The sequence below is a fragment of the Quercus lobata genome, chromosome 1, assembly GCF_001633185.2.
Source record: "Quercus lobata isolate SW786 chromosome 1, ValleyOak3.0 Primary Assembly, whole genome shotgun sequence".
NCBI classification, from domain to species: domain Eukaryota; kingdom Viridiplantae; phylum Streptophyta; class Magnoliopsida; order Fagales; family Fagaceae; genus Quercus; species Quercus lobata.
In genome coordinates this window covers 7,272,430-7,299,917 of record NC_044904.1, presented here as the reverse complement: position 1 = coordinate 7,299,917, position 27,488 = coordinate 7,272,430, and the positions used below count along the sequence as shown (strand labels likewise).

The following is a 27,488-nucleotide window of genomic DNA, read 5'->3' as shown; positions in this document are numbered from 1 at the left end:
GCGTGTTTTTTAATTTTTTTTCTGGGACATTTAATTTATACATGCGAAATTTAATGATTTGAGGGTAGAAAAGTATTTAAAGGATTGACTTCAAGTAGGTAAAATGCAAGTTTTAAACACTAGGTTGGCAAATCAAACTTGACCCCAACCAAAGTTGGATATATATATATATATTCTAAATAATTGATAAGCTACACTAGATCTAGTTCTCGCTTTAATTTTGGAATCGTTGATGATATAGATCATTTTTTGGGCAGGATGGTTATGCTGTAATTGCTGCAGATGGGCCAGGTGAATATTCGGTTATTGCTGAAGCTAGAGCCGGGAATGATGGAGTTGGAGTGATTGTGACTCCTGGAACTGTTGCATATGTAACAACTGGAGGTTGGTTATGCTTACTTTGAATTTGTTATGCATGATTGTGAGATTTTATTGATATAAAAAAGAAAAAAATCCGTTTTCTTAAGCTTTCAGGACAAGTACCTGTGCATATTAGAGTTAGAGCATCAAGTCTCAAAGTTAGTTCATTTGGAGTGATTCGGACTGAATCAAGTTTGAAAGACCTTTTCAATACAAAGATACAGCTTGACAGATGAATCAGTCCTAATCTTATTTTAGTTAGATGTACTGTGGTAAATTTAACTGTTATCTTTTGCAGTGGTTAGGGTATTGGAACATTAAAGATATCCATCTATATCCTAAATTGTGGTAGCTCATACTTGTCCAAAAAAATAATGTTTACCTAATAAAATTTAAAAGTTGTAATAGAAAATTTCTGTAGCCATTTTTTTTTTTTTTTGATGAGTAAGAAAGATATATATTAAAAGCTACCTCATGAAAACACAAGGCAGAACAGAGAATACAGAGAAGGAAACAAACAAAAAGAGAGAAGAAAAAGAAAAAAAGAAGAAAACAAACGGAGACAACAAAGATCAAATTAATTACAGAGAAGAGAACTAAGGAACATAGGGATAGAATCACTAGAGGTGAGTCCCCAAGTCTGAGACCAATCAAAAAGAGAGCCGCTAAAATAAGCGAGCAACTGGTCATCGGATTTGTCCCTATCCTCAAAAGTACGCCAATTACGCTCCCTCCAAATACACCACATTAGGCACAACGGAGCTAGATTCCAAACGCCAGAAGAATGCTTTCCAAACCAATTCCACCAACTGAAAAGCATATCTGCAACCGATCTTGGCAAGACCCAAGAAATCCCAAAGGATCTAAAAACTAAACTCCACAACAGATGAGCTTTGTCACAATGGAGAAGCAAATGATTCGCCGACTCCCCATTACAATGGCACAAAATGCACCAATCAACAAAATCGAAGCCTCTACACTGCAAAATATCCCCTGTAAGAATCTTCTCCCAAGTTGCAGTCCAAACAAAGAAAGAGGCGTGAGTAGGAGCCTTAGCCTTCCAAATACCTTTCCAAGGAAAGGTAATAGGCAGGGAACTTCGGAGCTTATTGTAGTACGAGCGGATGTCAAAAACTCCTTTCTTTGACAATTTTCAAATCATGCGGTCTCCTTGCTCAGATTGAGGTAAGTTAGAACCTAGGGTTTGAAGGAAATCATTCATCACACCCATCTCCCAATCATTTGGATTTCTAAGTAAAAGAACCTTCCAACTTCTCCGAGCCTCGGTCCCCAAACGTTCGAGAGACGAGGCCACCGATGCCTCTCTATTAGAAGCAATCCCATACACTACTGGGAAAGAAAGATGGAGTGGTGAGTCCCCACACCACTGGTCCGTCCAAAGCTTCACTCTATCCCCCACCCCTACCTCAAACCGGATGTGTTTGCTAAACACCTCCCAACCTTTTTGGATACTTCTCCATAAATCACACCCATGAACACCCCTGCCCAATTTGGAAGACCAACCCCCCCACTCTTCCCTAAACTTCAGAGCCACCACCCTCCTCCAAAGACGAGTCTCCTCAACCCCAAACCGCCATAACTATTTTCCTAGTAAAGCTTTATTAAACGTAGTTAATTTCCTTATTCCCAAACCACCATTAGCCTTAGGAGCACACACCTTATCCCATCCCACCAAATGAAGCTTGGAATCCCCCCACAAGAAGTCCCTCTGAATCATCTCAATCTTATTAGCCACATGCGAAGGGATGGTAAAAAGGGATAAATAGTAAGTAGGAAGGTTGGAAAGCGTACTCTTAATCAGCGTCAATCTACCACCTTTTGACAAATACAACTTCTTCCACCCGGCCAACTTCCGACTAATTTTTTCCAATATAGGATTCCAAATAGAAGGGGACTTATGGGAAGCCCCCAACGGCATACCAAGATAGGTCATAGGCAAAGACCCAATCCGGCAGTCCAGAATCTCTGCCAAGGCATGAATATTGTTAACCTCCCCTATAGGAACCAACTCGCTCTTCAAGACATTAACCTTCAAACTTGTGACAGCCTGGAAACAAAGGAGAAGCATTCGCACGTGAAGGATCTGCTCCACATCCGCATCACAGAAAAGATTAGTATCATCCGCAAACAAAAGATGTGAGACACACTCCCCTACACCTCGTCTGTCTACAACCTGAAAACCCCTGATCAAGCCAGCACCTTCAACTCTTTTCATCATCCTACTTAAGACCTCCATCATAACTAGAAACAACATAGGAGATAGCGGATCCCCTTGTCTTAGGCCCCTCGTGCTCCCAAAAAAGTCAGCTGGCGCCCCATTAATCAAAATAGAAAACTGGATAGTTGAAATACAAGTGCGAATCCAACTACACCATTTCTCCCTAAAGCCCATTCTCTTCAAAAGATCTAGAAGAGCCTCCCAATTCACATGATCGTAAGCTTTCTCAATGTCTAGCTTACAAATAACCCCCGGGATCTTACTCTTCACACGACTATCAATACACTCATTAGCAATAAGAACTGAGTCAAGAATCTGTCTGCCTCCCACAAAATTATTTTGAGACTTAGAAATTAATTGATCTAAGACCCATTTCATCCGATTTGCCAAAACCTTAGACAAGATCTTGTACAAGCTCCCCACCAGGCTGATAGGCCGGAAATCTTGAATATTAGAATCATCGTTTTTCTTGGGAATAAGAGCTATAAAGGTAGCGTTCAAAGATTTCTCAAACTTACTGTGCTGATAAAATTCCTCAAAAACTGCTAGAACATCCCTTTCCACCACTCTCCAGCAATGGTGGAAAAAAGCCATAGAGAAGCCATCAGGACCTGGAGCTTTATCTCCAGCCAGCTCATTAACAGCTAGAAGAATCTCCTCCTACTCAAACCTCCTTTCAAGCCAACCCCTCTCCAATCCATCTAACTGATCAAACTCCAAACCTTCCACAAAAGGCCTCCACTCCTCTGACTCCTGGTACAAATTTTTATAAAAATTTACTACCTGAGCAGCCACCTCGGAATCCTTCTCATAAATCACCCCATCCACCTCTAGAAAACTCAGATGATTAAACCTTCTACGGGAATTAGCCACCTTATGGAAGAATTTAGTATTATTATCTCCTTCCTTAATCCATAGCATCCTTGATTTCTGTCTCCAAGAGATTTCTTCCAGAGAGAGAAGATTCTCCACTTTAGATCTCACCACAGCTCTCTTACAAATCTCTGCCTCAGAGAGGCCAATCTCCCTTCCTTGACATCTAACAATTTCAAAGTCTCTAATAAATGAGTCTTTTTGCGACCAACATGACCAAACTCCAAACGGTTCCATTGAACGATGTCCTCTTTCAAAACCTTCAACTTTTTGGCAAACACAAAACTAGGAGTGCCAGAGAAAGAATGCCGACTCCACTAAGACTGAACTCTATCGGTAAACCCATCCGTCTTAAGCCACATATTCTCAAACCTAAACGGACTTTTCCCCCTCGCCATTCCTCCTACCTCCACTAGAATTGGAAAATGGTCTGAAACAGGACGAGGAAGAATCCGTTGGGTCACATCTGGATATTGCTCCTCCCAATCATGAGACACCAAAACTCTGTCTATCCTGGACATCGAAGGCCTCTCTGACCCGCTAGACCAAGTAAAGCTCCCTCCCTCCAAAGGCAAATCTATCAAATTAAGATCCTCAATGAATTTCGAAAAAAGTTCCATAGCCGGAGTAAGACGAGAATTACCCAACCGTTCACTAGGGAAGCGGACAATATTGAAATCCCCAATGCAACACCAAGGGACATTCTAGTAATGCTGAACACCAACCAACTCGTCCCACATTAACCCCTCGCATTGTTATCAATTGGGCCATAAACCCCCGAACACGCCCAACTGAAGCCGTCCCCCACCCCTTGCCACCGAATAGACACAGAGAAAGAGCCCACCAAAACCTCTGTCCTCTCTAAAACCCTTCTATCCCACATCATCACAACCCCTCCAGCCGTTTGGACAGCATCCAAAGCCACCCAATCCACATAAGGACAGCTCCACAAATTACCTACCATCTGTCTGTCCATGCCAGTAAGTTTAGTTTCTTGAAGGCATATAACATCACACTTCAACTCACGCAAACAATTCTTCACTATCAAACGTTTCCGACAGTCATTCAGTCCCCTAACATTCCAAGAGAGAATTTTTAAATGCATAAAGACATGAAGTCCCCGGCTGAAAAGAAGCTCAACAGCCAACCACTACCTACCATCGTAGTTAACCGAAGACTGCAAGTTCCTCAGCTCTTTCTTCCCCTTATCCTTATAGATAACAACTTTTCTAGATTCTGTAACTTTCCTGTTCAGCACTTTGGCAGCCTCTGTTTCCCTCTCAATCTTTTGTAACAAAGCAATGCATAACTTCTCATGACGGCTCAAAGGCAGCCTCACCAGTTTACTAAAACCAGGGAGCCTATTCTTCACCCATCTAGAAGTATCCCGAATATCCACACACTCCACTGCCTGGTTATCACGGTTCAGCTCATCTGACAAAGGTAACCCACAGGGAGTGATAGCCAACAGAGGAATAGGTGAACTATCCTCACCACCCAAACCCATATCAGAAAAATTCAAACCTTCCTCCACCAAAGCACTCGCCCCAGGGACAACACTCAATGCCATCGTGGGTAACACCACTGAAATGGGTTGCTCAATTTCAAGGGCAGCTTTCGGCAAGACGGCAATGTTGTCCAAGCCACCTTCATCCCCCTCATAGTCACCCAAAACCAAAAGTCCAGCCCGCAATAAGCTCAGAAGAAAAACAGATAAAAAACCCTCAACCGGTGGCCACGGAAGCAAGTTATCTGACTTACCTGGTGTCGACGTGGACTCATCGGAGCTAGTTCCGACAAAGAAGGGGTCGTCGGCCTTGCCTAGTAAAAACGAAGGTAGGACAGGGCTGTTTCCGGCGAAGATAGGGCCATCGGCCTTTTCCTGAGACACCGCGTGCTCATCGAAGCATGTACCGACACAGAAAGGACCATCGTCCTTACCTTGTATCAGCGTGGGCTCGCCGGAGCTGGTACCGGTGAAGACGTCGGCCTCACCTGATACTAGCGAGGGCTCAACGGAAGACGACGTGCACCGGCCCGACACCCCTTTCTCTATATCAGCTTCCAACGGGACCTGGGCTAAAGCTCCTTCACCAACCCAAGAGCTCTTGCCCACTTCAACAAGTCGTGGGCCTGAAAAAAGACCCTCACTAGTGTCGGTCAGCTCTGGGCTAGTTCCAAGGCCCATAAAAGGCTTAACTACAGCCTGTTTAGAGCTCCATTGAACCCATTTAAAGGCCTTAGAGGTATCTATACCAGCTACCCGTGAATCCCCTCTGCACTTCGTATCTCCCCCTTTCTTTCTATCCCAGAAAACCCGCCTCCTCCCTATCACATCAACCTCCACGACAAGACCTCTCCCAGACCAGCAAGATCTCCTAGCATCACTCTTCTTCCCCATATCATAATCTTTTGAATTCAAATTAATACTAGGGAAACGTAGCCTAGTGTCTGCCAGGTTTTGCTCACCAACCTCTGCCACCTCCTAAGAGCAAAACTCCCTCCTAGCCCCTCTCACCACCTCCATCCTGTCAGATTTCTCCACCGGTAAATCCCCCTCTTTTACACCAGATATTCTCAGATTCACTCCCATCTTCTTCTCTCCTATCTGTGGTAACTTCCTTTTGGCAGTGGCTCCTAGTTGCTTTGGTTGCTTCCTTTCCTCTGTTCTTCCATGTAAGCCTTGCACAACTTCAGCAAAAGTTTAGAACTTACAGCCTCCAAATTATACCTACGCACCTGAGGAATGAATTTGGGAAATCCATTTCCTCCCACTGCATATTGAGAAGGGTTCAGCAGTTTTCTTAGTTCAAGACCAAAAGCCCTCCAACCATGTCTCTCTTTACCTTCCGGTATAATTTTCGACCTCCTAGACCCACCAGCTTTGAGCTCAGTCAACAGCAAGAACTGACCAGAAGAGTTGGAACTCCATTGGAGAGTAAAAGCTGTGTCACCTTCTCTAAGATTAAAAAACTGTTTGGAACTCACCCCAACAACAAGGTGTTCTATGTTAGACATCAGCCATTGTGCTGCATTCTTGCCCATAAAGACTGATCTCATAAAGAATTTGCCCCTCTCAAAAATCCTTAACATGAAATAACGACCCCCTTCCTCTAAAACTAATTGAAAAAATTTTGACTCAATGAAGAATTTACGAACTCCCCCCATGTTAAAAAAAAAAACAAGTTGCCTACAATGACTTAAAGATGTTATTTATAAAAGCATCGAAATTACTTTTAAGCTCCATATATTTCAAAGTATTCATTTGCAAGTTGAATTTCATTTTTCATATCAATATATGATCCCTCCATTCCTTTCTTTGATTTTGTTTTCTCCCAGGACCAATACCTGATGGTGCTGATGCAGTTGTTCAAGTTGAGGACACTGAGCAAATTGAAAATGCTTCGGTTGAATCAAAAAGAGTAAAAATATTGGTACAAACTAATGAAGGTGTTGATATACGTCCAGTGGTACGATTCATTATTTCTTTAGAATAATGCTCATGATTTTTTGATAAATAAAATAGTAGAGATAAAAATCATTCGGACAGTTATGAATACATTTACATTTTCTTATTACTTTAGAAAAAAGGGCTATGGCCCATCAACTTTTTTAACAATGTGGTTGTAGCATGAGTAGTTGATAATAAATTTAGATGAGTTGATTCTTGCAACAATGCCAACTCCTAACTCCTAAGACACATTAAGATCCATGGCTTTTGGCTTTTTGCAAATGGTTATTCTTGTGTACATGGTTTATACATTGTTAGTTAGGAGTTGATATTTAGATATATATATATATATATATATATTTTGTTCACCCATTTTCTGTGCCTTTTTTGACTTTATTACTTGTAAAGAAAGTAGATTAAGGATTCTTTCGGATGAAAGGACATGTTTTTTTTAAAGACATCATATAAGATGCACGCAGAGCAGAGGAAAAGAATGTTTTATCCTTAAGGAAAACTTTTGGACTAGAGGGATTGTAAAATCTATGCAAGTGTCATTTGTCAGTTTTGTTACTGAAGGATACATCTATTCTCCTCCCCACCCTCCCCCCAAAAAAAAAAAAAAAAAACCTCATAGTTCTGCCCCTTTTTGCAAGTTTCATGTGTCAATTATGTTACTTAAGGACCGTTTTACAAATAGAAGGATCGTTATGAGATGCTTGCTATGAAGAGTCTGATGTGGGAGTTACAATTGACACTTCTGCATGGTTTTGTCTTCCTTCAATATGATCCAATAAAAGCCCAAATTATCATGTGTGTAGCATCATTTTTTGTTTGAGCTATCATATCTTTAAGCTGATAAGTGTTTGCCAGGGATGCGACATTGAACAAGATGCCATAGTTTTAAAATCTGGAGAAAGAGTAGGTGCTTCAGAAATTGGCTTACTTGCTGCCGTGGGGGTAACAATGGTGAAGGTAGTAATACTACTTATTTTGTATTTTAAAATATAGTCAAACACTGACGTCTGGGGAGGATATAGTGTACAACCATTTGTATATATTTTTTTTTCCAAAAAAATTCTTGTCACTGAGGGCCAATGTTGTAATGTAGGTATATCCTACCCCGACAATTGGTGTGCTTTCTACTGGAGATGAGCTCTCAGAGCCAGCAACCAAGGTTCTGAGTTGTGGCCAGGTACCACACTCTACTCCTAACTGCATTTTTTTTTTTAAAAAAAATAAGTAAGACCAATCCGTTTGTTAATTGATATAAAGAACTTCAAACTGCATAATTTGGGCTCTCTCTCTCCATTTCTTATTATTTTTCTTGATAAGCCTTACAGTTGTTAAAGGGCTCAGAATACTTCTTTGTATAAAATGGAATACATTCACATTGGTTTTTCTGTCCAAAACTTACACTATGGGGCTCATCTGGGTTCCTAAAATGCATTGGATTTTCGGCAAGATTAGCTTATATCTTTTATGTCATTTATAAGTTAAGCTCATTGACCTATTGCAGATTAGGGACTCCAACCGTGCTATGATACTGGCAGCTGCAGTACAACAGCAGTGCAAAGTTCTTGACCTTGGCATTGCTAGGGATGATGAAGATGAACTTGAGAGAATCTTAGATACTGCTTTATCTGCTGGGATTGATATTCTTCTAACTTCTGGAGGTGTTTCCATGGGAGACAAGGATTTTGTCAAGCCATTGCTTGCAAAGAGAGGGACAGTGTATTATAGTAAGGTAGACTGATGGCCTATTCTTTTTGGGAAGTTGTCTGATGCAATTTGTATTTTGGTAGTTGGAACGAACTGCTCAGTATCATGATGTGTGAGACTTGATCCAGATATCTGGAGTTTGATAAGCATAGATATATAAATATATTATCGTAGTTTGATATTTGATTGGGTTCAAGACCATTTGGGTGCACGTGTAACTAACCAAATAGGGAGTAAATGATTGCATTTTCAGGTTTTCATGAAACCAGGGAAACCTTTGACATTTGCCGAGATCAATTTAGAACAAGCAGAGAGCATAATGCAGAAAAAAATACTTGCATTTGGGTTGCCAGGGAATCCAGTGAGCTGTATGGTTTGTTTTGATCTTTTTGTGGTCCCCACCATCCGCCATCTTTCTGGATGGGGAAACACTCATCTTTTCAGGTTGCTAAAGCTTAAAAATAGAGCTCTCTCTCTCTCTCTCCCCTTTCAATTTTGTTAATAGTGATTTAGTAGAGTGATTGATAGTCATTTTCTTTTCTTTTATAACATGCAGAGTGCAGGCTCGTCTTCAGCAGCCCATAAAGACAGATTTAGCTCGACCAGAATTCCATCGTGCCATTATTAGGTGGGAAGTCAATGATGGCTCAGGCAATCCTGGGTAAGTTCTTTTGATATGGTGTCATTTAGGACAGGGAGTGTAATACTTTTATGGTTGAAGTTTGAAGTGGATCCTTTGTAGGAAATGATTTCCTATTTGACTTTGCCTCAATTTTGTTATTTATTTCATTTTCTGCTCCCCATTGCATTAATATAATGGATCCATTTTTTCTATCAGTTTTGTTGCTGAAAGCACTGGTCATCAGAGAAGCAGCCGGCTCTTAAGTATGAAGGCAGCTAATGCTTTGTTGGAGTTGCCAGCAAAAGGCGGTGTCATATCTGCTGGGACTTCTGTTTCAGCCATTATAATTTCTGACTTAAGCAGTACTTCCATTTGCAATAGTTCCTTATCATTTGATTCAACTTCTGCTTCCAAAGGAAGTTCATCGCAAGAAATAATTTCAGATGAGTCTCAGAATGCTGAGGTCAGAGTAGCTCTTCTTACAGTGAGTGATACTGTTGCATCAGGGGCTGGGCCTGATCGAAGGTATTGTCCTACAAGTTGCTCTCTCTATGTTGTGACCATTTCTGTGTTTTTCTCCTTGAAAGTAGAACCTTTTTATTATAGCTCCCTCCCCCTGGTGGCTAGTTTGACTGTAAAACACTTAACCCCTAAATATCAGTTTGTGACACCTGATGGTACTGTTGTTTTTTTCTGTCAACTGTCATGAAAATTTCACATGTGCACTGCCTAATGAGATTGTGGCACATTCTCACTTAGTGTTTATAACATCTGTTACACATCTTCCTGAATTAGTTTTTGAAAAATAAAAAAAGGAAAAAGTAGAAAAAAAGCTTACACCATAATGCAGGAAGCTAATGCATAACATGGATGATGATGATGTGGCATGGTGACATGGCACAAGGCCAGAAAAGCCTAAGGGCTTAATTTCATGTGCTATATGGTTATAGTAGTAAATTCCACATGTGCCAAGTTTGTTGTAGTATTTAACATTTGGAGGGAAAATAAGCTAGTGGCACATGCCCATGCTAGATTTTCAAAAGTTGTTAGAAGTAAAAGTCAATGTACTTTAATAAACTTGTATTATGTAATTAATACGTTACAATTGTATTTTAGCATGTGATAAATGTGAATTAGTTATGGATGATCTCATCAGCAATAACTAACTTCTAGCTATAAATATCCATGTACATGCATTGTAAAGGGAGATTGATTGTTAGTAAATTTTAATTTTTTTTTCAGATTTGAGTTTATATTGAGGTATGAATTCCCTCTGTTTCTCTACCTTCCCACTTTTGCTCTTGAGTCTTTGTGTGTGTAGAAAATGCAACTATTAAACTCATTGTATCACACCGCCACCATATTCTCACACAGCTCCCTCTCTCTCTCTCTCTTCAAAACCCATTTTTACGCTGCTTTCAAAATTCCTCAAATTCCCTTAGAGGTGAATAATGAGAAAATTAAATTCATACTGCTCATCAATTCACTTGAAAATCCAATAAGAAAAATATGATAATATGTTCATGTTAGAATTACTTAAGTATACCAATCCAATCCTAGAACACACTAGAACAATCTAGAGGTTGTCATTAGATGATCAAGGTGTGCTGACGTTAGCATTCGTACATTGCTGACTTCAACACCAACCCGATCACTAGATTCCGGTGAGCACATGATATGAGTTGCTGGCCTCCCCTGGTGATTATGGTGATCCATAGTATTTTGCAGCCATCTTATATGATTTTTAAATATTTTTCAGTGGTTTGTTTTGGCACTATATATTTTTTTTGCGATTTTCGGAGTTAGTATGCTAGTTTTGTGGCTTGGGTCTACTCCCATGAGGCCCAAATATGACTTAGGAAGCCCTTAGTGATGGTTGTTTGCTGATGTATGGGGTTTGGTGGATAATTTTGTGGATTTTGAGACTTTCGAAGTTTCGGCCGTTCACAAAATTTTAATCTAGATTTCCTTTTTGATTTGTTTCTGGCTTTGGGAAGTTTGGTCAGCCTTGGAGAATGAAATTTTTTGAAAGTTTGTTGCAATTTTACTCTGCGGGGCTGTTGGTTAATTTGTGAAGTTTTATTTTTTGGTGGCTTGGGTTTATGCATGTGCTCTGATTTGGTAGATTTCCTTTGTTTTGGGTTAATCATTCTTGTTGAGTTTTGTTAGCGTTTTATGTTTGCTTAAATGTGTTTGATATGATTGAAGAAAAATCTCTTGCCTTGTGTGATGATATGACTAACTCTATTTTTTTGGTCAAATGTTATAATTTATCTGGCTTGCACACATGCTGTAAAAATCAAATTGTGGGCAAACAAATGTTGAAATATTTGACGGAGAACCCTACTTTTAAGGAAGATTTAACTTATGAGATCTGGATTAGTGAGGATTCAATTGTTATGGGATGATTGTGGCATTGCATGGAAATCAAATTGCTACTATAATTGAATTTTATGACTCTTTTAAAGAAGATTTGAGACTCTATTGCAGAATTTGTTGTATCAGAGTAATGTTTCTCGTGTTTATGAGATATATGAAAAGATTTTCACTACTAAACAGTCTGAGAAACTGTTTTCTAAGTATTATAGTAATCTTAAGAAAGTATGGAATCAATTACTACAATACTGACCTTTTACTACTGATTTAAAGCAACAGAAGCAACATTGGGAGGACTTAATGATTGTTTCTTTGTTATTTGGTTTAACTCTGATCTAAATGGGTTCAAAGACTGGATTCTTGCTAGTGAGACCTTACCTTTAGCTGCTAATACTTATTCTTGATTATTGCACTCATCCTTGGGACAAAACTCCATGGTGAATGGCACCAATGTCAGTTCTTTAGAGTCTTCAACTTTAGTTTTGAGTAGTGGAAGCCGTGATATTCTTTTGGTGATTTTCATAGTGGTTGTGGAGGCTGTGACTTTTCGTTGTGGTTCTCATGGTGTGATCATTGTGGTGGTACCAATTATTGTAGGTTAAAGCGCGAGGCATACTTAAGTGCAAATTCCTTCTAGACCCTAGGCACAAAGCGTGCACTTGATTGAAGTGAAGCGTACATTTATAAAAATATATTGTAACAAATTTGAAAATAATTATTAATGAGTGATACAACAGTCAAGTGATCAAGTAATCATATAAGTTGAAATATAATTTTTTATATCATTCTTGTAATTGCTTATTCACTTAATGACTTAATGAGTACTAATCAGTATAAGTCTGTGACTTTTCGTTGTGGTTCTCATGGTGTGATCATTGTGGTGGTACCAATTATTGTAGGTTAAAGCGCGAGGCATACTTAAGTGCAAATTCCTTCTAGACCCTAGGCACAAAGCGTGCACTTGATTGAAGTGAAGCGTACATTTATAAAAATATATTGTAACAAATTTGAAAATAATTATTAATGAGTGATACAACAGTCAAGTGATCAAGTAATCATATAAGTTGAAATATAATTTTTTATATCATTCTTGTAATTGCTTATTCACTTAATGACTTAATGAGTACTAATCAGTATAAGTCTATCTGCACAGTTTAAGTTCCAACAAAATTGGTATTCTCTGGGTTGCTTCATTGGGGAAGATCTTAACAGCATATAACCTGAGGTAGTGAAATATTGTATTGGTGAGTTGGTGTTGTATGTGTAAGGTTAGTGGGGAGACAGTGGGTCACTTGATGTTGAGTTCTCCTATTGTAAGAGAATTGTAAAATATGGTTTTGATTTACCAGCTTGCTGGAAAGGTTGATTTGGGTGACATTGGAATGGTGCTATTGGAAGGCCATCCCTCATTGCTTACTATGGTGCATATGGAAGGATAGAAAGGAAAGTAACTTTGACGGGTGTGAGTGGAGAATTCTAGAGTTGAAAGCTCACTTTTTAAGAACTCTATTTAAATGGGTGATGGCATCGAGAAGTTTCTCATGCTCAAACTTTTTAGAGTTCAATGATTACTGTAGCATGATATACATCTAGTAGACTTCCTGTGTGATGCTTTTCTAGTTTCTAATAAATAAAAGAAAGTCTAAGTGCACGGTACATTATGTGTTCAACATCAACGACTAAAGTAACTTAAAAATTGTCACAAATAAATTAAATCATACCTTTTTTTCATGAATGAACTAGGAGTTTTGGGACATGGAACTTTTGGTACAAAGCAGAAAATTCAAGGGAATATGTGTAAAGGTGGAGGGGTGGGCCTAAGTGTATAGTAGCATACTATAAAATTGACTTTTATATGCCAAACCAATGGTTTATTTCTATGGTATTAAGATCAGATGGCTACAATTCATAATTTTTTTTAACATGCTCAGAAAACTGCACTTTGAGCTTATTGAACATGCTCCAACAGGCACACTTCTTCAATTGCACCTCACTTTAGAGGTGAAAAGCCCTAGGGCTTTGATGCATCGCACTCAAGTGCACTTCTATCAATATTGGTATCAATCATAATGAGCCTTTGTAAGGTAAAATATGACAAGCTAGATTATGTGCATCAGGTCATTAATAAAACTGCACAACCACAACCTACTACTCCATTTAGGCATGCAACTCTTGGTTTTGATTCTTATGATGCATTCACTGCTCAGATTAGCGAGCTCGTTCAACAATATGCACCACACTTCCCTTTTCTTCCATTTCTAAATTAGTTAATTCAGGTGATGTTTCATGAGTGGCCAATTCATTCCCATCTTGGGTCATTAATTCTGATGCTAACAAACACATATTTGTTTTATCATCCTCCTATTCTAATTAGATTTTTAAACACTATTTCGTTCTAGCGGATCATTTGATGCGGGAAGCACATAGAAATTTTTACTTTTGAATTAGTTTAATTTAATTATGGAAGTACATTGTATTTTTCTTTGTAGATTGTATTTTATTTTAGGTATCATTAGTTGGTTAGGTATGTTAGAATTATGGTTAAATGATTAAATTCATTATTTCCTGGTAGCTTAAACTTTTGGGAGAATTAGTAGCGTATCAACTATTGCACCAATAATGTCTAATAATATCCTTGGATATTTCTATTTGTTGATTTTTCTTCCTTCTAATGATGTTCAACTTGGAATTGGAAGGTCAATGCCAAGTTCAATGCCAAGAATGGAAATGCATCTGGATACTCCTTTTTGAATGATTGTTTCAAAAAGGTCACTTACTTGATGCCACAGCAAAAGAGCAAAGTTGATGTTGCTCCTTGTCAAAGTGGAACATTGGAAGCACTAAATACTTTGCAACAATATGTTTGTGATAGCTTTGGAGATCAGCTCAATAAGCTCTTGCCAATGCATACTCCCTCCCACCCCCTCCTCCCCCAAACCATCCCCAACAGCAAAGGTGCAGGTTGCAACTTAGTATGTAACTATGTTTTTGTGTCAATGCCTTAATGCTTCCTCACTCAGTACTTGTGAAACTAGGGCTGTGGTCTCCAAGGGTCATGTAAATAGCTGATTGTTGGCAAATGTTGTGAATTGCTGTGACTTATGCTGGACTTGCTTATCAGAAATATATGAAAACTTGAATTGACTAGAGTCCTTATTCTGAAGCAGTTTCCATTTTTATTAAGAAGCAGTTCTCATCTGAAATCAGTGACTTATAAAGAGTAGGTTACTTTTTATTTTTTATTTTTTTGTTTGTTTGTTTGTTTGTTTTGGTTGAGAAGCTGAAGTTCTGGGCATAAATTTGACATTTGTACTTATCTTTTTCTCTCAATTTGTGCTTCCACATCTTAAAATTTTAATTATTTCTTGAATGTTTTCAAATCTTCAGTGGTCCTAGGGCAGTTTCTGTTGTAAATTCATCATCAGAAAGGTTAGGAGGAGCAAGGGTAGTTGCAACAGCTGTGGTTCCAGATGAAGTGAGCAAGATTAAGGATGTTCTACAGAGATGGAGTGATATTGACAAAATGGATCTGATTCTTACCCTTGGTAAGATTCTTGCTTTTCTTCCAGCTTTCATTTCCTTGGATGAATGTACGATAATATCTTTATCTTATTCTCCAAAAGCTTTCTTCCTTTTTATGACTAATATTCTCAATGAAGGTGGCACTGGTTTCACCCCAAGAGATGTAACCCCTGAAGCAACAAAAGAGCTGATTGAGAAAGAAACACCTGGTCTCATACATGTAATGACGCAAGAGAGTTTAAAGGTATTACCAATTTATGTATGTTTTTTACTAATTCGGTACTTTCGTGTATAAAGGGATGAATACTTGTCTACATTTCTGTTTATTATTTTAGTTCCTTGATTTGAAAGGATTTTAAATTGCTCAAATGGGACTTCCTCCTCTTGTAAAAGCAAGAAGGAGGATGAGGTCATGGGTTCATAACCCACTGAGTGCATGTGTAATTATTAATCTTTTATTATTTCCTTGTGGAAATTTTTTTTTTAAATGAAGTCCTGATCAGAGACTGATTTGCGCGAAATTTCATATTTTTTAATAATAATAATCATAAAAAAATTATTATTATTATTATGTTTTTACCTTTTATTCTAATCTGATTTTTACTGTTCTCTGCTATATAAAACACTGTTCCTTTTATCACTATAAAGGGACCCCATGGTACTTTTCTGCACGGGTATATTTGCTCCCTATCAGTTTGTAGAAAAAGGTTTTTTTCTTTGTAATAAGTAATAAACATATATTACAAGAGCACAAAAGGTATAAATGACAAATAGAAATATAATAACATCTAAAATTCAACATAGAAGAAAAAAAACAAGCATTTTGTTGCAGCTATCCTTCTTTAAAATGTTCTAAGAAACAGGAGCTTGATGTCTTGAACAGTTTCTTGTCCTTTAATGCATGATAGTTTCGTGCATGCCAAGACAGTATCATTTTAATCTAAAGGTGTCAAAGTATTGAGCCTTTGAGCCTCATCAATGATTGTTATTCTTAAATGCTACCCATAAACCCCCTTTCCCCACCACAATAAAAATAATAATAAAAATACATATTTGTTACTCTATATTAGTCATTTAATTGAAATCCATTTATTAAATTAATCTTATCTGTTACTGATTTTCTCCCCTTTGTCTTTTCTTAAACAGGTGACACCATTTGCTATGCTCTCACGCTCTGCAGCTGGAATACGGGGATCATCATTGGTAAGGCCACTAATTATTTTGTTCGCTAATTTCTTATCATCATTGGTAAGGCCACATGGGAAGGAATTGCAAGTCTTTAAAATTTCCCGTTGATGGTGAATTCAACATTATTGGTAAAGTCAGCAGGCAAATAAAGAGGAAATTGGGTTCTTAAAGGGGAAATTGGAGGGGGCCTGACTGCCATGAAAACCTTCAGAATGGCCCGGTATTAGCTGAGGAAGGGTTTCTCAATTTCACTAAAAATAATATGGCCATACATGCAATGGAAAATTTGGAAAGTGCACAGAATGGAAATTTTCTGTTTTTCTTCCCATGGCAATTGCATGCATAAGTTTTCCCTTTTGGAAAGTTACCTCAAAATGATGATAGATTTAGTTAAGAACCTATCTCCATTGAAAATAATCTTGATAGCAATGGTATTTGACAGCTTGTGAGGTTTTATGAACAATATTGTAGTTAATAATTTTCATTTCAAATGCTATTTGAATTGCTATTATAAGATGCCATGTTATTTCAAATGGGATGATTTAATTTCTTCATGGATGATCTTAATAATCTTTTACATAGCATGTTAAATGTATGTATTACATGAATCAATATCATCACCTAAATTTTCTGCTTCATAAGTGCCAATGATCTTTGGACCAATGGCATCTCCTACCTTTGCAAACACAGGGTTGAAGGTGTAGTCATAGGTTCAGTCCTATACTGGTGTTTAGTTGTATTTGCAAATCGAAAAAAGACTAGATTTCTGGGGTTTCTTTGTGGAAGCATGTTTGAAGTGGTTGGGAGAGATTTCCAAAGCATGCGAGATTCATTGTTGAGGTTGGAATTCAGATTCCATTTTGGCATGTTCAGTGTGTAGATGTGTGTTTGAAATCTCCATTTACTGATTTATTTGCCATTTCAGTGAATAAAGGTGCTATAATCTCAGAGCACATTCATTGAAAGAATGGGGTGCTTCATTGGTGTGCAACTTTTTCTCATGCTTTACATGATTTGGAGTTAGAATTTTGTATAGAACTTGTATGAGTTTCTTTATAAGATTCAAATTTCTGAGAAAGGTATGGATAGGATGGGGGTCTATATCTAATTTGATGTGATATCTACTATTGGGCTTTGCCAGGGGAATCTAGATTGGATTTTCCTTGGAAGTCAATATGGAGGATAAATTCGACAGAAGGAGATGGAAATACGAAGTTTTTTTACAGGTTGGCAAATTCACATTTGCTGTCAAATCACATTTGGAGGATGGAGATGGATGAGAGGCTACTAGTAGAGCAAAGAGAGGTTAGGGAGGGGATAACCTGTTTCTATGAGAAGCGAAACAGAGCCTTGGTGACAAAAAGTGGATGTGATGCAATTCTCCTCTATAAGTAAGGAGCAGAGTGGTTGGTTAGAAAGACTATTTGATGAAGAGGAGGTATGTGGAGCTATTACAGGAATGAATGGAGAGATGGCCCATAGGTCAGATGCTGTGCATTCTTCCAAAAAATGATGGGATGTGTCAAAGGAAGATGTAATGCAATTCCTTTAGGAATTTAATGGGAGAGAGTCCTTTGAAAGGAGAATCAATGTGTTACTTATCAAAAAGAAAGGAGTATCAATGTGTTGTTTATAGCTAATATTTCTAAGAAAACTGGTGCTAAAAATATCAAGGATATTTGGCCTACCAGTTAGGTAGAGAGCCTGTATAAGGTTTTAGCAATGGTGCTAGCAAACTGTCTGAAATGAGTAGTGTCAATTGGTGTATGACTCATAGAATGCTTTTGCAAAGGGATGTCGTATCCTCGATTCGGTGTTGATACTTGATAGTAAATGAATGTGTGGATGGTGGAGAAGGTGTATGATCATGTCAAATGGGGATGTCTTCTATACATGCTGGAGAGAGATGGTTTTGGGGAGAAATGGAGGAACCGGATTCATAAATGCATTTCTGTGACATTCTCAGTCTTGCTTAATGGGTGTCCTTTTGGATTTTTCCCTAGTTCATGGGGATGCTTTTCAGGCATATTCAGGCATTGAGATATTTGTTTTGGTTTGAAGTAGTTATGGGGTTAAGGGCAATTTTAAATAAAAGTGAAATGGTGCAAGTGGGAGAAATGACTAGGTTGGAATTTCGAGCAACCATTATGGGATGTAACTCATGTAAGGTAAGTGCACTTCTTATGACTTATTGGGGTCTTCCTTAAGGGTCTAATTTCAAGGCTAATTCTGTTTGGAATGGTTTAAAAGAAAGGACTGAAAGGCCATTGGCAGGGTGACACTTGCAAAGACCCCATTGTTGTACCTATTGAATTATTAAAAAAAAAGAAAAAAAAAAAAGGAGGGGTGGGGGGGGTGGGGGGGTAGAGTTACTCTCATCAAGAGCACTCTTTCGAGTGTCTTTATTTATGATCCCTTCTAATGTTGCTAATTGTTTGGAAAATCTGCGGTGGGATTTCTTGTTGGTGGGCTTAGGGGAGAGGAAAGTTCAGTTGATAGACTGGAAGCAAGTGACACTACCTGTGAGAACAGGATTTTAGGCATTAAAAAACTAAGTACCTTTAAGCATGCATTGTTGGGTAAGTGGCATTGGTGCTTCACTCAAGAGAAAGGTCATCTTTGGAGGTGTGTAGCGAGGATTAAATATGGGGAGCAAGATGGGGATGGACATCCATGGAAGTATGAATGTCAAATCAGAATGGGGTTGTCAAAAGGGACTAGAGCAGGCTGTGAGTCATTTTACAAATTGATTAGATTCAGAATTGGTGATGGTGTGAGAGTGAAGTTTTGTCAGGATGTTTGATGTAAGGATGGGGCTCTTGTTATTCTCAGATCTCTTCCGTATTACAGTAATAGAAATGTTGTGGTGAACGAGTATATGGATGTTACGGAAGGTGGAGCACATCCAGTAAATGCAAATGATGGTTTTCATTTGTTAATAAAATTCAATTGTTGCCTAAAAAAAAGACTCATAAGAAGGTAAAAATTTTCATTTGGGAAATGGTTCGTGGTAAAATCTTGACAGTAGATAACTTTCATTGGTGCAGCATAATTATTGTTAGATTGGTGTTGCATGTGTGAGGTTGTTGGGAAGATGTTGATGATCTCTTTCTAAATTGTGTTATAGCTGGGGAGGTTTTGATCTTTGGGTTTTGTCTTTTTTGAAGTTTCTTGGGTAATGTCACGATCAGTGAAGGAGATTGCATCTTGATCAGGAGGAGATGTTTAGAGAAACCATATTTCAGAGGTGTGAATTTAATCTCCTATGAGAACAAGGAGATTATCTTAATGTGGATAGTCTGGTTAGAACGAAATCATCGCCTCCTTTGAGAACAAGGAGAAGACGTTGGATGAGTTAAAGGTTTTATGCCAGCGTAGTCTTTTTGAGTGGTCTCGCTGTTGGGGCTTTACTGATTCTTCGTCTCTTTCAGAGTTTATGTTTTCCCTTAGATTATCTTTCTGATCTCTCTCTCTATTGTTTTGTTGTTTGTTTTATTTGTTTCTTGTTGTTCATCACCATGAACAACTTGTACTTGTCTTTTTTTTTTTCTTTTTTTTTTCACATTAATAATAGTTCTCGTATTACCTATCAAAAAAAAAAAAAAATGTTTGATTTGGAGTATATGGAAGGAATGATATTACAGGACATTTGAAGAAGTTTAGACATCAATACTTCATTTAAGGCTTTATTTATGATATATTTATTCAAATGGCTAAGAGACATTGGGAACCTTTCTTGTACTTCTCTTATTGATTTTTTTAGATCTTTGTAAATCTAGATGTTAATTCTTGGGGGTGCTCTTGTACATTCCCGTGTAGCAGGGCTTTGCCTTTTTTCTTTCTAATAAAATTTTAATACTTATTAAAATTATAAATAACTTGGTTGTCAAGGTGTGGTGGTTCTATTCCCTTGATATAAGTTTCTTTACATTCAGATCATCAACATGCCTGGGAATCCAAATGCTGTTGCTGAGTGCATGGAAGCTTTGTTGCCTGCCCTAAAGCATGCGTTAAAGCAGATAAAGGGGGATAAAAGAGAGAAACATCCCCGTCATGTCCCTCATGCACAAGCAGCACCTGTAGATGTGTGGGAGCATAGTTATAAAATGGCATCTGATGGCGGCAAAGAGCCTAGTTGTTCTTGTTCCCATTGAAGAAGTATTGTGGAGGAGCAGAAAGCATGTAATTTCTTAATTTAATGTTGGTGTACCTTATATAGAATGTGAAACTGCATGTTTACAAATTTTGTTTTTTGTCTAAACTAATTACTCAACATTTCTTCTTTGAATACTTCATTTAGTTATTTGTTGCAGTTTCAGTGTATTTGTTGAAGGCTATATAAATACACACACTCACACACACACATAATTTTGTAGATGTAAGTTCTGTCTTGTTAAAATGGAGGAATTACTTGACACCTTTTTCCAGCTTGCTATGTCTTTGTACTTGGTTGTAGTTAGAGTTTCCTTTATAAAAATATTTGTTGGTCCAAATTCTACAAATCTAATACCCTTTATAACTATGTGATGTCCCTTCCATTAAAAAAAAGGAAAGGTCTTGGTTTCAAACCATAGGAGGGGTGGTATTTCAGTAGGGATGGTTACTCCAATTTTTAAGCCTACTGTTATTGTTTGATTGATATATATATTTTTATAAGGATTTGATTGATAAATTATATAAGATTAAAGAGATGGAAAATGAGAATGCACTTATTCCCCTTAGAAAATGGTTTAAGTGTCAAAGTAATCTTGAATTGCTCCGCAAAGATATTGGATATTGTGGACCATGATGTCAATAATAAATAGTGAAAACTTATTCCTTTTCTTTTTCGGGTTTCAATTTTAATTTCCCAAGGCGATCAACATTGACTCCATATCTCTTTGCACTAATTATAGATGAGCTCACTAAATCGATTTAGGATGAAGTCCCTTGTGTATGCTTTTTGTAGATTATATAGTTTTAGCGGATAAGACTAGATGTAGAGTTACTGTCAAATTAGGAATTTAGAGAGATACTTTAGAATCTAAGGCTTTGGACTAAGTAGGATTACAACAGAGTAAGTTTAGTAAGAGAACAGAGATGAAGAGGTTGTTGGACTTGATGGTCAAGAGATACCAGAGAGTGATTTCTTTTGATATCTTGGATCAATAATTCATAAGGATTGAGAGATTGAAAATTATGTGAATCATGGGATAACAGCAAGGTGGATGAAACAAAAAACTGCATTAAAAGTATTGTGTGATTGTAGAATGCCTATTATGTTAAAAGAAAAAATTATGACTAGTTATGTTGTACGGTTTTGAATGTTAGGCTATTAAGAAGTAACATATTCATAAAATAAGTGCAGCTAAAATGAGAATGTTAAGCTGTATAAATTGAAATATGGAAAGATAAGATTCAAAATGAAGAAATTCACTAAAAGATGAAATGACCTTTATTGATCAAAATATAATAGAAAGCTTGAGATGGTTTGGTTATGTGTAGAGGAGAGTGATTCATGCAACAATAAGGAATAGTGGGCTGATTCAAGTTAAAGGAACGAAAAAAATGTAGAGGAAGACCTAAATTAACATTAGTAGAAAAAGTAAAAATGAACATGTCAATTAAGTGCCCGAATGGATTCAGCGTTTTTCGCTGAATCCTGGGCTGCGTTTTCAGAAAAAATTTTTTTTTTTCCCAGCCGCACTATTTGACCAAGTCAACCGTGGACAGTGCATTCGTGCACTGTTCATGGACCCACAAATTCCACTTTTCAACAACTTTTTCATTAAAAATGGGTCCCACGACACTATACATACATTTAAAAATTATTTTGCTACAGTGTTTTCAGTTTCAGCAAAAATAAGCTCAATCCAAACGGACCCTAAGGAGGTAATTGAAAGTATGATGTTGGGTAGGATAGATGGCGGAAAAGATTACATTAGGATGACCCTGATTAGTTTGTTGAGGACCTCCAACTCAAAACTTTGGCACTAAAGCATGGTTATTGTAATTTTAATTTCCTGGGACAATGTTAATGATTGGTCTTAACCATATCCTTATTGGGGCTTCTAAAAGCATATTCTTGTAAGCCTTTTTTAATGTTTTATGTACCTCTATGTGAATATGAAATGCTTTCATCTATATCCATTTTTATGAACTTTTAATTAATTCCTGTTTCTTGAGGATTGAAACTCTCTAAAATAACATTCTGTGTCATTGTATCTTTTCTGGAAAATGCTAATCTGAACAGTATGTCTTTATTCAATCCAAATTCTCCCATTTGTATGCTTCATCTTACTTTCAGTAAAGCATAACAGTCATGTTTTGACTTTTGAGTGTGCTTGGTTTCCCTTTGAAGTTACTAAAAGATGCAGAAGCTAAGTTCACCCTTGAAGCTCCAAGTCATTGGGTTGTGAGGGAGGCCAGGTATGTAAACTTTTTCATTGAAGCTGAGTTATATCTGCTTTATCAATATGTTTACAATTGAATTTCACTGTATTTGGCCTTGATATTATGCTCTTGTCTTAGTAATGCAATAAGAACAATAACCTTTATTGCAAACTTAACAAACTCGGTAAAATGTTTTTTACTTTCTTTCTTGAAGCAAAGCAATTTCCATAATTTCCTTTATTCCTAAGGTGTTCTCATCTTATTTAATTCAGATAGGTTTATAGCGAGTATTTTTAAAGAAAAAACAAGTTTTAATAATTACAAATTGAGAAAAATTGACATTCATGGGTGAATGAATATCAGTCAAATCGTAAAGCAGTAGATGGAGTTTTTAGATAATGGTTTTTTTTCCTTTATTATCATTCGTAATCTGTTTTAGCTTGTGAAATTTGAAGGAAAAGAATGTTTGGATGGATATTATATTAAAATAAATATTGACAAATTGGTTTTGCATGTGTAAATTCAGTGGTGGGTTTGTTGTTTGCTTGTTTACTACATTGCTCAATTTGTTAATAATTGTGGTCATTTATTTTTACTAGTGCTATGCATGGGCATTTTTACTTTCGTTTTTCTTTTACTGGCAAATTTTGGTTAAAATCAATTTATTTATTTATTTTTAATTAAATATAATAATATATTTAATAAATTACTCTAAAAGCATAGTATAGTCCAGTGATAAAATTTATAGAATATAAATATCTTACATTTTAGAACAATATAAATTGAACTTATTAACAAATAGCCATGCAAATTGCCCATAATTATTGACTTTTAGTGGAAATCTAAATCCAAAACTAGTTTTTAATTAATTCATGCAATTGCAAATCAGATAGAAAAAATTTGCTTGTTATTGTCTCTTGTACGTAGGGTCTGAATCTAATGTTGTTAAATTATCTTAGTGGTTATCAGTTTTTAATGCATAATATGAGTCTCTGTTCAATATCTAATGAAATGTTTTTTTTCTTAAAAAGATTGTTGCATTTATTAATGTGCTTTTTCAAAAAACTCAAACTCTACAATACAATATATTTTCCATCATCATTGCAGAGTGAAACTATTGCTAAAAATTACTTTGCTAATTCGTTCTTTTTTTTTTTTTTTTTTTTTTGATGAGTAAGAAAAAATATATTCAAAAAAACTGCTAGATGCAAATTAGCTCCAGCATATCAAAAGTACAAAAAAGATGGAAAAGCAAAAGCATAAAAATACGTTAATTACAAAGAAAGAGAGCTAAGGAATAGAGGAAGAGAGTCACTAGATGTGAGTCCCCAAGCCCTAACCCAATCAAACAGGGAACCAGAAAAGAGAGCAAGCAGTTGGTCCTCAGATCTATCCAAATCCTCAAACGTCCGCCGATTGCGTTCCTTCCAAATACACCACATCAAACACAACGGAACTAAGTTCCAAATGTAAGATGAATGCTTCCCCAACCAATTCCACCAACTAAATAGAAAATCAGACACTGTACATGAGGGAACCCATGAAATCCCAAAAATCCTAAAGACAGCACCACAGCCGATAAGCCTTTCCACAATGTAACAACAAATGATCCACTGTCTCACCACAACGACGACACATAATGCATCAGTCAACAAAATCAAAACCTCTAAGCCGCAAGTTATCACCCGTGAGGATCCTATCTCATACGGCTGTCCAAACAAAGAAAGAGACACGCCAGGGTGCCTTAACCTTCCAAATACCTTTCCATGGAAAAACAACGGAAGAAGAGCCATGTAACTTATGATAATATGAGCGGATAGTAAAATCCCCATTTTTTGTCAACTTCCATCTCAACCGATCACCATCAATCCCTGAAGGTAAATTGGCTGCCAAGAATCGAAAGAAATCAACCACCACATCTGCCTCCCAATCATTAGGACCTCGATTGAAACGAACATCCCAAATTCTCCCATCCCCTACTCCTTGACATATCAAAGATGATTCTACGGAAGCCTCTCTGTTTGCAGCAAAATTGTACAAGATTGGAAAAGCTAATTGGAGAGAAAGATCTCCACACCACCTGTCTGTCCAAAATTTCACTCTATCCCCCATCCCAACCTTATACTGGACATTTTTATTGAAAACTTCCCAGCCCTTCCAGATACTTCTCCACAAACCACAACCATGAGCACCCCTTCCCAACTTAGAGGTCCACCCCCCCCCCCCTTTTTCCCCAAATTTCAAAGCTACCACCCTCCTCCAAAGCCTATTCTCCTCGATCCCAAAACGCCAAAGCCACTTTCCTAGCAAGGCTTTATTAAAAGTGGTCAATTTCCTAATACCCAGGCCACCATTAGCAATAGGCATACACACCTTATCCCATCCCAATAAATGAGTTTTAGGGTCTCCCCACAGGAAATCTCTTTGGAGCTTCTCAATTTTGTTTGCCACATGTGTAGGGATTGTGAATAGAGATAAAAAATATGTGGGAAGGCTGGATAGAGTGCTTTTAAGCAATGTCAGCCGACCTCCTTTCGACAAATACAACTTCTTCCACCTAGCTAGCTTACGTTCGATTTTTTCCAAAATAGGGTTCCAAATAGAGGGGGACTTATTGGGCGCCCCCAACGGCATACCAAGATAAGTCATTGGCAGGGCCCCAACCCTACAACCCAATATCTCTGCCAAAGCATACACATTATTTACCTCCCTTATAGGAACCATTTCACTTTTAGCTACGTTAACCTTTAAACCAGTCACAGCCTGAAAACAAAGTAACAGCAATCGAACATGTAGGACTTGCTCCACCTCTGCATCACAAAACAAAATAGTATCATCCGCAAACAGCAAATGTGAAACACTTTCCCCTCTGCCCCTCCTACCATCCACCCTAAAACCACTAAGTAAACCTGCCCCCTCCATTCTCTTCACCATTCTACTAAGCACCTCCATCATAACTAAAAATAATAAGGGAGACAACGGATCCCCTTGTCTCAAACCTCTAGAGCTACCAAAGAAGTCAGCTGGGGTCCCATTTACCAACATAGAAAACTGCACTGTAGAGATACAGGTTCGAATCTAGCTACACCACTTCCCCCCATTAAGCTTCATTTCTCATTTCTTTGTGAAATAGCGATAAAAGTTTTTTCTAATGGCTCATCTAGGTTGTATCTTGGCATTGCCATTGCACAATAGTTCTTTTATTCAAATCTCTATTTGTAGTAAAACATACTTAAATCAAGTACCTTGCATATTTTTTATTTATTAATAAGGATAAAATTTCTTGAAATTAGTTTTAACGTTAAATACTTCCGAATATGTAAAGTTATACAGATCACATGTTTATGAATATGTCTACTGTGTATATCTCCAATATGGGTACCATTCAACTAGGACTAAACTTTCTTTGAGTTTCAACTTTTATATATTATATAAGATTAGATAATTTTAGAGGTGACATAGGTGATGCGTAGAAGATGAACATATTTTTTTATTGGAAAGGAATGTTTGGATGGGATTGACGCTGTTTTATTTGGAAGTGACTTGGATGATGCTTAAAAGATGGTCGACATTTATTTTTGTTGGAAATGAATGTTTGGGTGGAATAGAGGCAGTTTTTATTTGGAACACTATTCTCTTTGTCTTATGGGGATGGTTTGGAGAGAGGAATAATCACAGTTTTAATGGGTGGAGATACCTATTCTAGATCTTAATTCTATTCTTATGTACATTTGTTTTAGTGGGCTAAGTTGTTTGGCAATGTTTCAGTTGCTTCTTTTGTGGACTTTAGTGACTTTAAATCTCTTTGTTTCATCGTTAGGGAAATTCTTTGTATACACTTCCTGTATACTTTGTTAATAAAATATTCATATTTCCTATTAAGAAAAGCTGTAGGGAAATTTTCAAAGTTGGTTCTCAAATATAATACACTTTCCCATAGTGATATGTTACAACTTGATTTGATCATGTTCCTCTTCTTACTTAATTCTGGTAGACTTTGGATGTTGAACTGAGATAATTTTTATCTTTGAATTTTGTTGAACTCGGCTGCCTGTCAATTGCTTCCTAGTTTAACTTGAATGAGTATGTTTCAAGTACTTTCTATATGGTCTCATAATTAATAAAGCTGGGGAGACTAGCTTTATGTTTCATTGCTCATGAGTTTTGTGCTTGATTAGGACTGACTTGTAGCTTTATTAGATCAACAGAAGATAGGAGATTAGCTTTGGTTGTAAGCATACCCATGCAATTGAAAATGTCATCTTACGAAATTTATTTTTGTAGGTGTTCTCTCACTCTGTGTGTGGGTGCACATGCATGCCTTTATGTGTGTGAGTAGGGGCCAGGAGGATCACCCTGAGGGAGAGGGGGAACATTTCTTTTTTGGAATGCTGAGATTATCATCAGTGCAAGTACTATTTGGTAGCTTGGAACAAGATGCCCTGCTCCTCTTACTGTAGCAGACGTCACTCTGTCGTATGCAACCACATATCCTCAACCTGTCATATGAAGATCTCATTTTGGTATGTGGAATTTTTTTAATTAAAAGTATAGTTATGCCTACCGATCAAGGTATAGCCTAGTAGTTGGAGGCTTTGGTTGAGTTGTAGATCTAGACATCCTGAATTCGATCTCCGCTAGAAGTTTCCCTAGATTACCTGATACACAGTTCTGCCGGGTGGGATTGTGTATTCGTGGTTTACTCTACAGGGGTGGGTCTAGAGGGCCTTGTCTTGGTGAGGTTCCATGTCATAAAAAAATAAAAA

The 27,488-nt window shown here is 37.3% G+C and overlaps 1 protein-coding gene across 3 annotated transcripts in view; it reads left to right on the top strand.

The window, feature by feature from the left end:
- The window catches only part of LOC115976597 (molybdopterin biosynthesis protein CNX1), a 28,902-nt gene extending 1,414 nt beyond the window's left edge, over positions 1-27,488 (top strand). For 2 of the 3 annotated variants that reach the window (XR_004088345.1, XR_004088344.1), the window contains exons 3-16: positions 258-384; positions 6,812-6,942; positions 7,794-7,895; positions 8,032-8,115; positions 8,440-8,667; positions 8,896-9,086; positions 9,199-9,303; positions 9,481-9,789; positions 15,028-15,185; positions 15,300-15,406; positions 16,309-16,365; positions 20,286-20,532; positions 22,691-22,758; positions 27,007-27,488. Coding sequence is in view for 1 of the 3 variants with exons in the window: in XM_031097998.1 (XP_030953858.1) it covers positions 258-384; positions 6,812-6,942; positions 7,794-7,895; positions 8,032-8,115; positions 8,440-8,667; positions 8,896-9,086; positions 9,199-9,303; positions 9,481-9,789; positions 15,028-15,185; positions 15,300-15,406; positions 16,309-16,365; positions 20,286-20,504 (1,818 nt within the window). In the remaining 2 variants the exon portion in view is untranslated. Of the gene's footprint in view, positions 1-257; positions 385-6,811; positions 6,943-7,793; positions 7,896-8,031; positions 8,116-8,439; positions 8,668-8,895; positions 9,087-9,198; positions 9,304-9,480; positions 9,790-15,027; positions 15,186-15,299; positions 15,407-16,308; positions 16,366-20,285; positions 20,778-22,690; positions 22,759-27,006 lie in introns of those variants that run through there. The other variant, XM_031097998.1, reaches the window with a different exon arrangement.